At 32.4% G+C, this 14,830-nt stretch overlaps 1 protein-coding gene across 2 annotated transcripts; it reads left to right on the top strand.

The window, feature by feature from the left end:
* Nucleotides 1–10,044: 10,044 nt before the first annotated feature.
* On the top strand, nt 10,045–12,489 carry Tfb5 (transcription factor B5). 2 transcript variants are annotated; one of them, XM_076512237.1, is made up of 2 exons: nt 10,045–10,153; nt 10,727–12,489. In XM_076512237.1, exons 1-2 carry the CDS (start codon nt 10,089–10,091, stop codon nt 10,905–10,907), a joined length of 246 nt encoding a protein of 81 aa, XP_076368352.1. In that variant the 5' UTR covers nt 10,045–10,088; the 3' UTR covers nt 10,908–12,489. The 2 variants fall into 2 exon arrangements, with proteins under 2 accessions (XP_076368352.1, XP_076368353.1); XM_076512238.1 differs by having other exon boundaries at nt 10,087–10,360.
* The last annotated feature ends 2,341 nt before the right edge of the window (nt 12,490–14,830 follow it).

Here is a 14,830-nt window from a genome sequence, read left to right as displayed (position 1 = left end):
TTATGTTTAATATAGGAATATATAACGTACATTTGCTCTTTTTATTTAAATGTTTACATAAAATGTGGTCAAGAAAACTGTTAAGTCGATCTTATTTCAAATTACCTCTGTTCATTTGTCATGGCCTGGCATGGCCAGATGATTATAGCTCTTGACTCGTAATCTGAGGGTCACGGGTTGGAATTCCTATTCCACAAAACATGCCTACCATTTCAGCGGTGAGGGAGTTATAGTGTGACAATCAAGTTACAAAGTAGCCCAAGAGTTGGTTGTTAGTGGTGATGACTAGCTGCCTTTCCTCTAGTCTTTTACTACTAAATCAAGGACGACTAGGACAGATAATTCTCTCTCACCTGAACAATGCCTGACCCCATGAGACCACCATGAAAGCAGAAGTTACAAATTTTTGGATGGTGGTATCCAAACTCAACATGGTGAGCTTTCGTACACATTCAACGCTTTATTCTATTGGATATTATTCGTAGAGTTCGAAAAATATACAGTTTTCACTAGGGCTGTTAATAACGAAGCTTAGTCCTCAGGCAAACAAACCATTTGTCATTTTCAAAATGGGTGATACCAGTCATTGCCTGTAGTGACCTTGTTTTAAGATTTCAAGGATAATGTTCTTCATTGATTGTACAGATAATAGCTAGAGATCATGGCCTCGCCTATGTGTAATGAGAATGAACAATTACTTGGTAGCCAAGCATCTTTCCAGTCTTCACTGAATAATATTCAACTTAATCTTCTTCAAGTGATCATTGAGAAGTCTAAGTAAAGAAGCAACAATATTTTGCTTCATAAGCAAATCTACAAACTGTATTTTAGTTTTAAGTGTATTAATAAGGATTATTTCCAATTTATTTAAGACTTTGTGTCTAGTCTCTTCGTTCCTTAACATTAACACAGGAGACACAAATTTCAGTACCATTTTAACATTTCCATATCCTGTATGAATCTCCTGTTTAGCTTATTTATTTGGTGTTGCTCTAAAATATAATAGCTTTACCTGAAAATACCACAGATGTTCCAAAAAGTGACTCACATTTCAAATCAAGTAGAGCTAAATGTAAATTTATTCTAACTAAAACCGATGCTTCCTTCGACACAAGAAACCTGTGTTTTATCCATAAATAACAAGCATTACCATGCACTTTGAACATGTAAAAGTTTTAACCTCTAGAATTTTTTTTTTACTTGGCCAGTGGAAACATCGCTATTAATGGCCTATCTTCGCAAACTCCATGGTAACTAGAATGGAATAACTCGTATGTTCTCGTGATGTATTTGTGCCAGACAGTATAGAAACAAAGTGAACACACTACATTAAAAATTCGTATATAACTAAAAACAAGAAGAAACATTTAGTATGCTTGTACATTTCTCCTATCTCCTCTTCTTTCAGTCTCGTCCAATAACTCTTAAATTTGTGGCATGGTCAAGAATCATTTTAACTTTCCTTCTTTCCTATAAACTATTATGTTACATGTAATATGAACGACATAATCTTCAACAATGAAATACAGTAAAATACAACCTTTGAGTTATAATTTAAAATCACCACATTAGATTTTTATAAAGGAAAAACATTTAACTAAACTAAAAAAGGAAATGTGATACAAATACATTCCATAATAAAGAAATGTGAAGAAAAATTAGTGAAGACACATTACGCCATATAAAAATAAACTTTTCAGCAATAAATATGAGCTATATGACACACAAATATCCTTTAACATAGATTTTGTTTGTTTGTTTTGGAATTTCGCACAAAGCTACTCGAGGGCTATCTGTGCTAGCCGTCCCTAATTTAGCAGTGTAAGACTAGAGGGAAGGCAGCTAGTCGTCACCACCCACCACCAACTCTTGGGCTACTCTTTTACCAACGAAAAGTGGGATTGATCGTCACATTATAACGCCCTCACGGCTGGGAGGGCGAGCATGTTTGGCGCGATTCGGGCGCGAACCCGCGACCCTCAGATTACGAAGCGCACGCCTTAACGCGTTCTTTAACATAGAACTCGCATAAAAAAACCCTTCAACAAGGAATGCAAATACACACTCATATAGACGAAAATATTGCTTAACACAGAAAACACATGGAAAAATTTTAATCAAAATTACCTACCCTTTTTAGAATGAAGTGATCTAACTCTAACACATGAGCAGTATATAAACGGGAGAACTGATTAGAAAAATTGTAAAGTTAATCTGAAATTAGCTAAATTACTGAAATTAAGCTAGAAGAACAAATACCTTGAATATGTAGTGTAAAGTTTAAAACAATATCTATTTATACAAAGTTTGATATGATGGACTATCAAACATTACAAACTTAATGACAAAAACCAACTGCCAAACAAATTATGTCATTTCTTCACATACATGAAATAATTTTAAAAGCCTTTATCTATGAATACATTATTAAAATTAAATCCTTTGAACAAATTATAATGCAACAAAAAATAAAAGGATATTTTTAGACATAATGATAGAATGAAAATATAATTAAGCAAAAATCAAACTCTTCATCTAAATTAGAACAAACACAGTCAAAATACAACAAATCCACAATAAGTACGCTAACATAACCTCTTTCACGATAATTAACAAAATTTAGTGAAACTTTAAATGATACCGTTAAACAAAAAGTAAACCATATAGAAACAACAGAACGTTCCATTAAAATATCCACACACATATTCTCTGATAAAAGTAATGATAAATTAATAAGAATAATTTACAATGCATATTTACCCACTTCAAACAGAGAAGTGGTACTTAAGTTTTCTCATGACAGAACTTTTATGCAATCTCTTACTGTGACTATTCTGACTTTGGTGGATTTTGATTTTTAAATTTGAAAAAATTGGTGGAGATGCTGGTCATATTGTCTATTACTTCTGACGTTTTTAGCTAAATCAGCATTTCTTTACCATTGTCTTCAATTATGTTTTTGCTCATCATGCAGCATAAAATACTTTAGAAATACGTGTAGCAATAAGGGATGATAAACTGTTGACTAGATGGAAAACAGAATAACCAGAAGCATCCAAAATTCGATGTGTTATACAAAAGTTAAAGTCGGATGAGTTTCAACTGGTCAAAAGTTCTGCATAATGTATAGATTAAAATGAGTTGTAATTTATGGTTATGGTCATAAAATTTGGCTTCAAATGTTAGCCAAATAACACAAAACAAATAGCTTTCTGGTGTACTTACCCACCATATAATTCATAAAACATGTATCCTGAGACTTTGAGAATTTCCTAATCATACGCTTCTTTGGATGTCCAAATGACCAACTAACTACCTACAGTCATTCTGACCTCTGCTGTCCCGTATCAAACAACCGGAGTGCATGTTCCTTTGGCCTGGTTGTTACATAAACAATGGCTGATTCTAGTGGGAAGGTATGGGGTTAAGAGTGCAACAGGCTCTCACACATATAAATTGACTTGGGTTAGGTAATGAAAACCATTGTCTTTGATTGATCAAAACTTTTTAACGCTAGTTTTATTAATGTGATTAATAAAGTTTTCACTAAATATACAAAACCTTCCATATTTTTATAATTCACGTACAACTTATAATTTCATGCTTTAGTATTGTATCCTGTAATTTTACAGCATTAAGAAAGTATTTGATAAACATGCATCTATATGATTTAAAACATTTTATCATAACTAAATAGAACATGGAGTCAAGTTTATGTTTGTCATGATATCCAAACTGCTATTGACTCGATTCAAGCGAAATATCTTTTGCACTATTGTACACGTATTGTAACGTGGTCGCGCACTGACTTGAAGGCAGACTGCGTGGATTTTCTTCGGTATAGCCGTTGGAGTTCGACTAATACCACCTGCTGTTACATTAAATATTTATTTGAAGTGAGGATGCGGCGGGTGAATAAAACACACAGGTTTATAAACCCGAGGGTTTATAGTTAAAACAAGGCGAAGAGACTTGAGACAATGACTTCCAATAACACTTTTTATTTGTCATCAACACTTAATATTTACACACACGTATATATATATATATTTACACAGTTTATCTTTATTTATGTTTATCACAGGAAATCAAATTAACTCTATTAATACGATGATTGATGTTTAAGAAAAAATAGCATTAAAATTATTTACAAAGAGCTTGGACGAGAAATCGCGTTTCTACTAATGGTAAGAAACATCTTCTTTCCTTCTATGAAATGTGAATTATTAGATCAATTCGGATTGTTTGCTAGATTTTGAATGTTCTGTCATCTGTTCTATGACTTTTTATACTAGCTGAGATGGGAATTGTCGGCCTATCCATGGTACCATGGTGTTGGCTGACTTCCTGTTTGTGATTTTTTAAATTAATTTAGTAATAATAACTTACACCAACTAGTCGTCAAGCGGTCAGAGTTTCTTCTTGTTTGTGGACTCTAAAACTCGTGGGTCACACTGGTTAATCAACCATCATAGCCCATACTGTCACAACTTCCCGCTATCCAAGGATTACCTTGGTTTTACTGTTTAAGTTTGCTTAACTCTTTTAACCTTGATAGCGTCAATTTACTTCAACTCAAACATATAACGGACAGTTTCTCATCTTTAGTTTATAGCTTGAATAACCCCTCTTAACTTTGATAGTGTCTATTTGTTCCAATCTAAACAAATAACGGATGTTTTTCAACGGCTTTCTCTAATCTCTGTTTCAAATAACTCTTCTGTTATCCTTGACAGCATCAGTTCTTCATAAACTAGCTATAAATTAATCACATGGCAACAAGTTTCTCGACGTGCCTCCTAGAGCTGTCGTTATTCTATAAACATCCTTACCTTGAACATGTTTTCTTATACTTTACTATTTTATGTTTATTTGTTTTGAACTTCGCGCAAAGCTACTCGTCCCTAATTTAGCAGTGTAAGACTAGAGGGAAGGCAGCTTGTCATCACCACCCACTGCCAACTCCTGGGCTACTCTTTTATCAACGAATAGTGGGATTGACCGTCACATTATATCGTCCCAACGGCTGAAAGAGCGAGCCTGTTTGGTGCGACCGGGATTCGAACCCACGACCCTCGGATTACGAGTCGAACGCCTTAACACGCTTGGCCATGCCGGGCCTTTTATGTTTATTATTACAATTACTTATACGAGGCATCAAAATATCCAGCGATGCCGATGTTTCTGATAAAACTGTGCCCTATAAACCCCCAAGCACAACTGTGTTTTCTCTCTCAGATGCAGTGTGTCTCTTTGTTAATTTAATATCTTTCATCAAAATCCATACCTATCAAATATATCAAAAATGTAAAATCTGAAACATTATCCTAGTGGTAATTTCTAACAATAATTTTCAAGTAGTTATCACATTTAACCTTACACTCATCAATCTTTAACATCGAGATCATATCTTTTCTCTCGACATGATTGGTACTTATTGTTGCATTCTTTGTTTAATAATTGATTGATTCGTGATATACAATACTCACGAATGACTTTAGGTAAGGATCATATATATACATGATTCATACCATACACACACATTTATTTAAAATAAAGAAAGATTTTCAAAAAAGAAAACAAATTTAGGAATGGGTAACATCAGTCCATCAAAAACAATGCCATAAAGATAGATGTAACGGCATTTGCATCACCTCTACTAACAGCACATACACATGGTGTAATAGAATGTTAAAAAATAAAAACAAGATAAATTAAACTCAGTTGTGATTGAACAGTTATATATATAACTATTTGTAAATTCTTGTTCCTGCTTCAATGAAATTGGTTGACACCATTGTGTTGGTTTTTGAGTTATCATGCAATAAAAAGAAGAAAAAGAAAGAAGAACAAAAAATTCAAACTTTTTCTTATGATATTTACAGACATTTCTAAAACTTATGACTCAGCCATTACACGGATATTGTTATGGAAGGAAACACTGTATAATATTGTAAAGTTCTAATGAGGAGATATTTAAAATAATATTTTGGTGAATAATCCAAGCCACCCCTACATAAGCAGTTCTACCTTCTGCTTGATATACATGTATCATTCTATATAGTACCATCATATATTGTCAAATATTTTAATAATTTATTACAGATTGCCTTTGTGTTCCCACATACATTTGTTCGGTAACTCACTCATGCTACATTCCTAAGTTGTTTCTCAATAGCAATAGTATGATCATCTAGGAATCATCAAACTCAGTTCATTTATATTTCACACATCATAAACGAAATAATCATTGCCAAATCAGAATGAATTAAACCTCTGTACATAGATATCTAATGACGTAGGATTAACATCCATAATGTTATTACTATATATCAATATACATTAAAAAAAAAAACAGAGCTCCCTTGCTACTCATAGAATCAACATACTTCTCAGGTACTCAGCTATACATCCAGTGAGTATTGGGTATCACATCCCATAAAGTTCTTGTCACTAAACTTGATCGTTTGAAATGGTATGTTTGCCCTCCTTTCACTTATTGGTCTCATTCTCAGACCCATGGGAAAGCCAGCATATGAAAAGATTACTTGTGATATACAGGTGAAATTTACTGTCGAGTTTCATGCACTTCCCATCCACTGTCATTTGTGGTTTAATGTAACAGTTTTTGGAATATAGATTTGCTCCCATGCAGCTGGCACATACCAAAACCATTTTAATGCTGAAAATTCATTCTTTAACCAACTTTCAAAAGCACTGTCTTCAAGCAGCCTTTCCTAGTTATTACAGGGTGGAACTGCTGAGCATGAACCACAATGGAGAACATCCACAAGTTATCATGAAAAAGGACAATATACCACATAAATAATAGGTGGTATTTCCTATTTGAACATAACAATATCTTGTGAAAATTTTGTAGATCTATGCTCAACTGCCATCATTACCTGTGGTAATACAGTCAGTTCAGCTGGGTTCAAACATGTATATGATCCTTAACTAGAGTCATTTGTGATTATTGTATATTATGAATTAATCAATCATTACACCAAGAATACAACTTTCAATATCAAGTAAGTTTACATGATCATTGATTTATTGGACATAAACTGTGTGTACGTATGTTATGGTGAATCATCATTGCTTCCCCCAGATGATCATCAGGTCCCATAAATAAGTGGCCAAACTTTTACCAACAAGCCCCTTTCTTTTGCTGTATAATGTCTAGATTGTTTGCACAATCCTCAACCAATGATCTCGAATACGTTGGTAGCCAAGTACTTTTTTTTTGTCACCATGCAACAGATTCAACCACAGGATTACTGCTAGCTTCAATTACTCCCACTTCATTTACCATACTCATGATCATTCTAGCATAAACCTGAATAACAGACTGCCCATAATTACAAAACATGACTGGGACTTCATCCTTTGTCATCAAGGTAATTATCAGAGCTAATTTGACTTCTTTCTGGACAGAAAACTGTTAGTTACTGCATGACTTCTATAACATCATTAGAACTCATCAGTGCAGTAGATGTCATATGCTTTAAATCACAAAATACAAGCTATACAGAGGTACTATTATTCCCTCAGCTACATACATTCATGCAATATCTATATTATGGTAAGCCATCTCTGTTTGGCCCAATAAACCTTCTGGTCCCACAAATACATCAGCATATTCTTCCTCTCTAATGGCCAGTTTGAAGTTATTATTTCATGCTAGATCACAATAGAAACTAGTCTATGTTATGATATGTCCCTCACACCCAGTTTTTGCCTCATGACTTTGCCAGGAAGTCCTTTAACAAAGGTATCCACTTGGATATCTTCTCAATCAGTTGTTGCCATTTTAGGGTAGACTTTATAATGCAATTTACTCAGATTTTCAGATTGACTGCATAGCTGACACATCCTTGGTTCTGATCCTACACAGGATTGAATCAGCAGTGCAACACAAAGATACTACATCCTAATCCTCCTGTTGTTCCTCTTCCATATGTTTGGTGGCATTCATAGCTGGACTCTACAAACTTAGAACTAGACACTGTACTGTCTGATTCAGAGTCTAGACATTCCAGGCTGTTACCTGCCTAAAGATTTTCAAGAACCAATCTTTCACAATACCTTCTAGAATCAGATGCAAAATCTTCTTGGTTTCTCTTTAAGAGACCTATTGTGCTGATCAAAGTCTCATCCTTGCAGTTTGACTGATATACCACAGATGCAGAGAAGTACATATGCTCAGAGACCCTGAAATCAGAAAAATATTTCATTAAAGGTCCAAGGTGGAATATTAATGAGTTGCTCATGGCAACCTATCACATGACCTTAGGATTCATCAAGAATCATGATTATCTTAGCAGGATACATTCCAACTCAAAAGGGCTTCATATCCAAAGGTTCATAATCTTAACCTAAAGAGACTGGTTATCTCACTTGCCAGGAAAAGTTGTGACTGGTACTTACAATCCTTCTTGACTGGTTGTTAGTGCTGTTGATCAGTCTAGACTTCTGTACTCTAGGTGGTAAGAGCTTGGAAGTCCTAAAGTGACTTCTTTAAGTGATTTCAGATAGCGTGTTATTTAGTTAATTCAGTTCTATATATGTTCAAGTTTGTACACAGACATAAGAGGAAATTTAAGAAGTAAGTTATTGCTTACCTTTATATGTAAGGTAATCCTTTTGATGGAGAAACAGTACATCCGTAGACTTAAAATTGTAAAATTAGGGGTTCAGTTTCATGTAATGGATAGAATGCAAATTGTTTATTGTGTAACTTTATGCTAAGAAAACAATAACAATTTGTAAATTAAGCCTATCAACAAACATAAAACTTGTAATTTATGGTAGAATAGATAAATCACTTTCTTTGTCATTAAGTATAAGTGAATTACAATTTACATTATTTTTACCAAATGATCAAAATGATCCTGTAAGCATTATAACAATATCATATAATAAGTGTTTGTGTGTATAGAAGATATGATACAGACATGTTATTAACTAATGCCTTTAACTCATGCCAATTCTATAAATCCATGGTCTAAAAGCGCTGTTGCAATGACGTTTTTCCATTTGTTTGGTTTTGTTTTCTTATAGCAAAGCCACATCGGGCTATCTGCTGAGTCCACCGAGGGGAATCAAACCCCTGATTTTAGCGTTGTAAGTCCGTAGACTTACCCCTGTACTAGGACAGGGCCCGTTTTTCCGTTGGGTGGGTTATTTTAAAATTATCTAGCAAAAATAAGAGCAAGTCCAGTCGAACTAACAATAACAAATTAGTTTATTTTTATTGTTAGCGTTTATAAATACTACATTCATTTGTAATACACTGTAGTAACTTACATGCCTAAGTTTACAAATGATATTTTAACAGAAATACCTCGTTAATGATACTGCGACCAACGTACAAATAAACATACAGTTTTACAGTTAAGTGATCGAGCAACTGAATATACGTAATTACTAACATTGATTCAGGTACTCCAGTGAAACTAATTACTTCCCCAAATGACTGAGATTCTGCCAACTGAAACATTGACTAATACTTAATCAACAAGTACTCAGCAATCATACACTGAATACTTCATTCACTAACTTCTAGTTATACGTGAAGGTTATTAGATTTTTGTGATGTCGTTTAGAACATTTTAGGTATTCTAGATTCACTTAAACGTCATGTGTCCTCTAGTTAGCAACTAAAATGAAACATTAAAAAGTAACTTATAACTGACCTTAATATTTTTGAACTAACGTTATTAAGTGTTAGTATTTATTTATCAGGTAGTTTCTGAACACATAAACACACCAGTTATATTATTGTTTGATATTAATCAAAAAACTGCAAAAATTGCTCTCTGTGTTCTGCTCACATAAAGTATCGAAGCCCCGTTTCTAGTAGTATAGCCCAAATACCAGTGTCACTGCGGGGCGACCGGTGATGTTAAAGATAAATCAACCCAAACATAGTTTCATTACAAAGACGTAATAAACAAAAATAACATTAAAATAAAAATAAATAACTGACAGACTTGAATAATTAATTTACAACAAACAGACAGATGATTTTTACCCAATGAGATTTCGATATTTGTAGGTACAAACTGTTACACCGCGACATTTTCATGATCAAAGAATCGAGCGTGATAGTTCAAGAATGTTGCGATGAAGTGTGTTTTGCTAAGTCTTGGTGAAGAAACTATTTTCTAGAGTAAACTATCATTAGGATAATTTGCTCTTGTTATTGTGTGATTGGTTTAACACTTGTCGTTATTTTCATTCTCCTGTAATTTTGATATCTAATGATCTGTAATTTACACGTATATTATTTAACGTCATTTATAAATTATTAAAACAGAAAGATGGTGCATGTAATGAAAGGAATTCTTGTGGAATGGTAAGCCTAACTTCAATAACATTTGTAAAACGACAACAAAGAAACAAAAATAATATTAGTTAACAATAACAATATAAATAAACCTATAGAAGAGGAGCTCAAATTAAATTACACCTCCGTATTACACCTCCGATTTTAAGTTACTGAATATGTAGGTCGTACTACAGTACATGTAATAGTACTCTATAAGTCGTAGTATGAGTAATAATAAAGCTAAAGAAGTGTTTATGAAAAGTTCTTAACACTGAACAAATTGTGCTAATTAATGTTAAAATTTGTAAAGATTATAAAAAAATTTAGGGAACTGCTATATCGTATAAAGACTCAATTGAGTGAGAAGTAATTGATTTCTTTTTTTTTTCTCAGTGATCCAGCAATGAGACAGTTTCTACTTCATCTAGATGAAAGCAATGGACTAGGGAAAAGATTCATTATTCAAGATTTAGATGAAACCCACTTATTTATTGCTACAGAAATACTGGAAACATTACAAGCTCGTATTGATGACTTGATGGACCAGATATCTTTTCCAGTGACTGAGAAATAGTGCAGATGGAAGGAAGAGCTGTTACTATATCTAAAATATTTTGTTTTAAAAATAAATAATAGCTTCCTTATGAAAAATTCTGTCATTCAAAAACTAATCTATAGGTGTTACAAGCAACTTTTTCTGAACATCAATTACAAGTATGTGTAAATAAAGCCTTTTTTGTATTTTAAATTTCCTATTTAACATTTTTACTGCTGTACAGATATCATAATCTGATTTCAAACTCCTAAGTAGAATGAAATTTCAAATATATTTTTAATGTTTATCATATCTTTTTTTAATATATGTATACACACACACACATAATAGGTACCATAAATATATGCAAGATTTTTTTTCAGTATTTGATTACAGTTGTGTAAAGTTTTGTGTAAAGAACAGTATCATTTTTAGAAAATATAAATTACACTGAAAATAAGAATTACTTTCAGTAAGTTTGGATGTCAGATGTAAGTTTTAGAGAAACTACATAGCTCAATTATTGTCATAAATCTTGTCAGTTGCTATTATATGTTTCAGTTAGACATTTCTCTATAAATATCTGAGTAAGATACTAATTATTGTTTTACTAGCCTGATCCAAACATTCTATGATGACAAAAGATATAATTCTCAATGTGAGTAGAATCTGTGTTTTTAAACTTTAATAGCAATAAGTTAACATTTATTTTGTTAAACTTGTGTTTCACCTGGTGCAGAAACATTGGTAATGGATATAGTTCATGTTGGTAATCCTGATTATAGACTTCTTTAGTATGTGAATCAAGTATAAAAAAGGATAACATGTAAAAATATGAGGTTTGCATCTTATTCAAACTTATAATTTAGTTGATTTCCTTTTTATTTAGGTAATGCTGAAACAACATAACTAAATTTTCTGCATTTGACAAAATTGTGAACTTAAATTCATATGTTTGGATTTTTCTGACAAGTTCTCTTGGTGAGGAGTTGCAGAACTTCTAATACACAACGTAGAGAATAATCGTGCAGTGCAACAGTAGCAGAGTTAAAACAGATTCATGTGGACTAGGAATATTATATTAAGACCATATGGTGTAGACCCTAGGATCTAAAGTAAATCATGATATTTAATTCACAGGTATACCTTATACTCTCCAATCCTTTTAAAGGAAGGAAGTAAACATTATTTCAAGTCTTTAAAAGATTATATTATTCTTTACTGATCTATTTCCAGTTTACTTACTCTTTTTTATGGGAACTTATCTCAGACCATAACAGTTTCAAACACTTGAATAAAAGTGAAAACAATTCCAAGTCTTAAAACCTCTTTTGCAGGTCTAATTTTGGGAAGCATATCTTACTGTAGTAATCTTTAATTGAATATGTTGCTGTATATCAGAAAAACTAGTTTTATATTTTATGACCAAACAGTTAAATACACTGTTGTAAATGAAGTTTCAACATTCATATGCACAGATAAAATAAATTTATTTTTTCATAAGTATATCCCAAAAGTAAGCTTTAGTATTTTTTGTCATTGCTTAGTTCCTTTTTTTTCCCTCCATTTTTTTGTAAACACTAAACATATATTTTAAATAAAATGTTTTTTTTTTCTAAAATGTTTTGGCATGCTGTGTGATTAAACATTCATCAACAACCTTAAGAAAGTTTTTTAGCCATACTTTGAGGGAAACATTTATTCAGTCACTATTTTGAAAGGACAGTCTTACTTGACAATAAGCATGTTTGTATTTGCAGCACATTTGGTATAAATGAACGGATACCTATCATTGTCAACAACCAAATCAGAAGTCCTGTAAAAAATTCTTCTGTTTTGATTTTTTTGTACTAGGTAACTATTTTTACCAATCTCCAAGATATCTCACCTCTGGTAAGTGTTGGACAAATGCAAGCTAATATTACTTATTGAATACTTTAAAAATCTTAATTTCACATCTTTAAAATATAAGCAGTCAATAACATTTAACATCCAACTTCAACAAAATCCTCTGATCCAATTCATACATCTTTTAGCAGAGACGTTAATTTTTTTAAAATTAAAGCCCTATTTTAGTTGTTACATAAACCTGTTTCCTAAGTTCCTGTTGTAGACATTGTAGTTTCTCACTCTGATTAACCATCTTTACAACACACCAGCCAATCCTGAAAGCAATAGCATTATGTGGATCTGGTTGTACAGGGTTAGGTAAAAGTGACAATACAGTTTTGTTTGGAACAGAAAATAATTTATTTCTGATATTTTACTTTGAAACAAACATTGATTAAATTGGTTTCAATTATTTTCATAATATTTTCTTTTGCTCTGTCCTGTCTATTTAGGTACTTCATAACAAAAAGCCTCAATATTTGAAAAAATATTTTTTTTTACAACACTGTTACAAATAATTCAGAATTGAAGCCTTGTCCCCAACCATGTGACCATCTTTTTTTACTATTGTGCTTTATCTTCAAATTCTGTTTCCAATGAAGCATTGTTTGTGATGATCTTGGTCAGAGGAGATTAGGATCTTCTCACAAGTGGATATCATTGGCTACCATGACAAATACTTCATTATTGGAAATCCTACTCTTTCTGCTTAGTAGGTACAGAAGTGACAAGGTTAGAAGCATAAAATTACTGTACATTGAAATTTAGTGTCAGAGTTAAGAAAACATCCATTTAAGGTTTCTCATTACAATATGTGGCTACATTGCATGGAAAATAAAAATGGTGGATTTTTTAAAATGTAGTGCTGAGGCAGTTCTGTGTTATCTGCCACAAGGAATAGAGGACCAGTTGGTTGGTTTTTTTTAGAAACTGTGAATGCATATTCACCCCTGCACTAGTCAAGATGAAATACCTTGAGAAAATCGTAAAGCAAAATAAGTAGTCTTGAGAAAATTGTCATCCATGTTATAATTATTAGAAAAAAGTCCTGCAGAAAGTAGAGTGTTAGCTAGAAACATTGATAGCATCAAGGATTAATTAGAAATTATTTATGGTATAAGCTAAGAACACAACTTACAATGTTGCTGCCTAAAATTAGTCATTAACATGATTTAATCCAACTGACCTTGACTTTCCTCCCAACCCTTTCAATGCCTGAATGATGTACTGAGGTCAAGGCTTTCTACAGGGTGTTCAGAAAGTCACTGTGCAGTTTGTCTGTTAATAAATATATGAGTGCACAGTAACTTTCTGAACACCCTGCATATCACCTTATAAAATAGGTCATTGTATTACTCATCTTAAACCTTTTCACACACTTCTTTGACAGCTGTATGTAATACTGAACTCAAAACTTAATTATATCACCCATTAAACAGGTGATTATAATACTGAATTAAAGACATCTCTTGAACACAGTACCAAACTCGAGTTTCCCATGGTACTTTTCAAACAGTTGAAAGCATTACCATAATAAAAATTATTTTGCTAACCTATAAACTCTTAACATTAGTTGCACCATTACAAAAATGCTCTGATCTTGCTGTTTAAAGAATTAAATGCCACAATGTCCTTTAACCGCATGCATCTCATTTAACCCTATTTTTGGGTTAAATCATGACTGATTTTTTGTAGCATTGATTTCAAAACATAATTAAACAACTTTAATGTGAATGTGTGTTAACGGACTTTGCATGAAAACATTGTTTGTATTAATATTATTTAACTTTTAACTTCTTAATTTAAAATATATTTAAAAAATCCTCAGTCTTCTCTTTTCCTGTGTCGTGTGATGAGTTTGAACTTAGATTTTCAATATAAGGAATTTATGAATTCATAATAGACTTGTACAGTTTTGAAACAGTCAGAAGTACAAACTTCACATAGTTATGATTAAGAATCTAAAACTTAAATCTCCTACCCTTGAGATGTTGACAAACTTGTTAAACCCATCCACCTCCTTGTCTTTCTGAATTTTGAGATGTTTTCTAATCAACTTTAAATGACTAATG

Source organism: Tachypleus tridentatus, chromosome 7 (genome assembly GCF_004210375.1).
Source record: "Tachypleus tridentatus isolate NWPU-2018 chromosome 7, ASM421037v1, whole genome shotgun sequence".
Lineage (NCBI taxonomy): Eukaryota > Metazoa > Arthropoda > Merostomata > Xiphosura > Limulidae > Tachypleus > Tachypleus tridentatus.
This window is presented reverse-complemented; position numbering and strand designations above follow the sequence as displayed.

Bases quoted from the DNA above. Each gene is read 5' to 3' on its own strand.
- Tfb5 (XM_076512237.1), top strand. From the start codon at position 10,089: ATGATCAAAGAATCGAGCGTGATAGTTCAAGAATGTTGCGATGAAGTG. The intron at 10,154-10,726 runs GTGAAGAAACTA...TTTTTTTCTCAG, and splicing joins GTGTGTTTTGCTAAGTCTTG to TGATCCAGCAATGAGACAGT.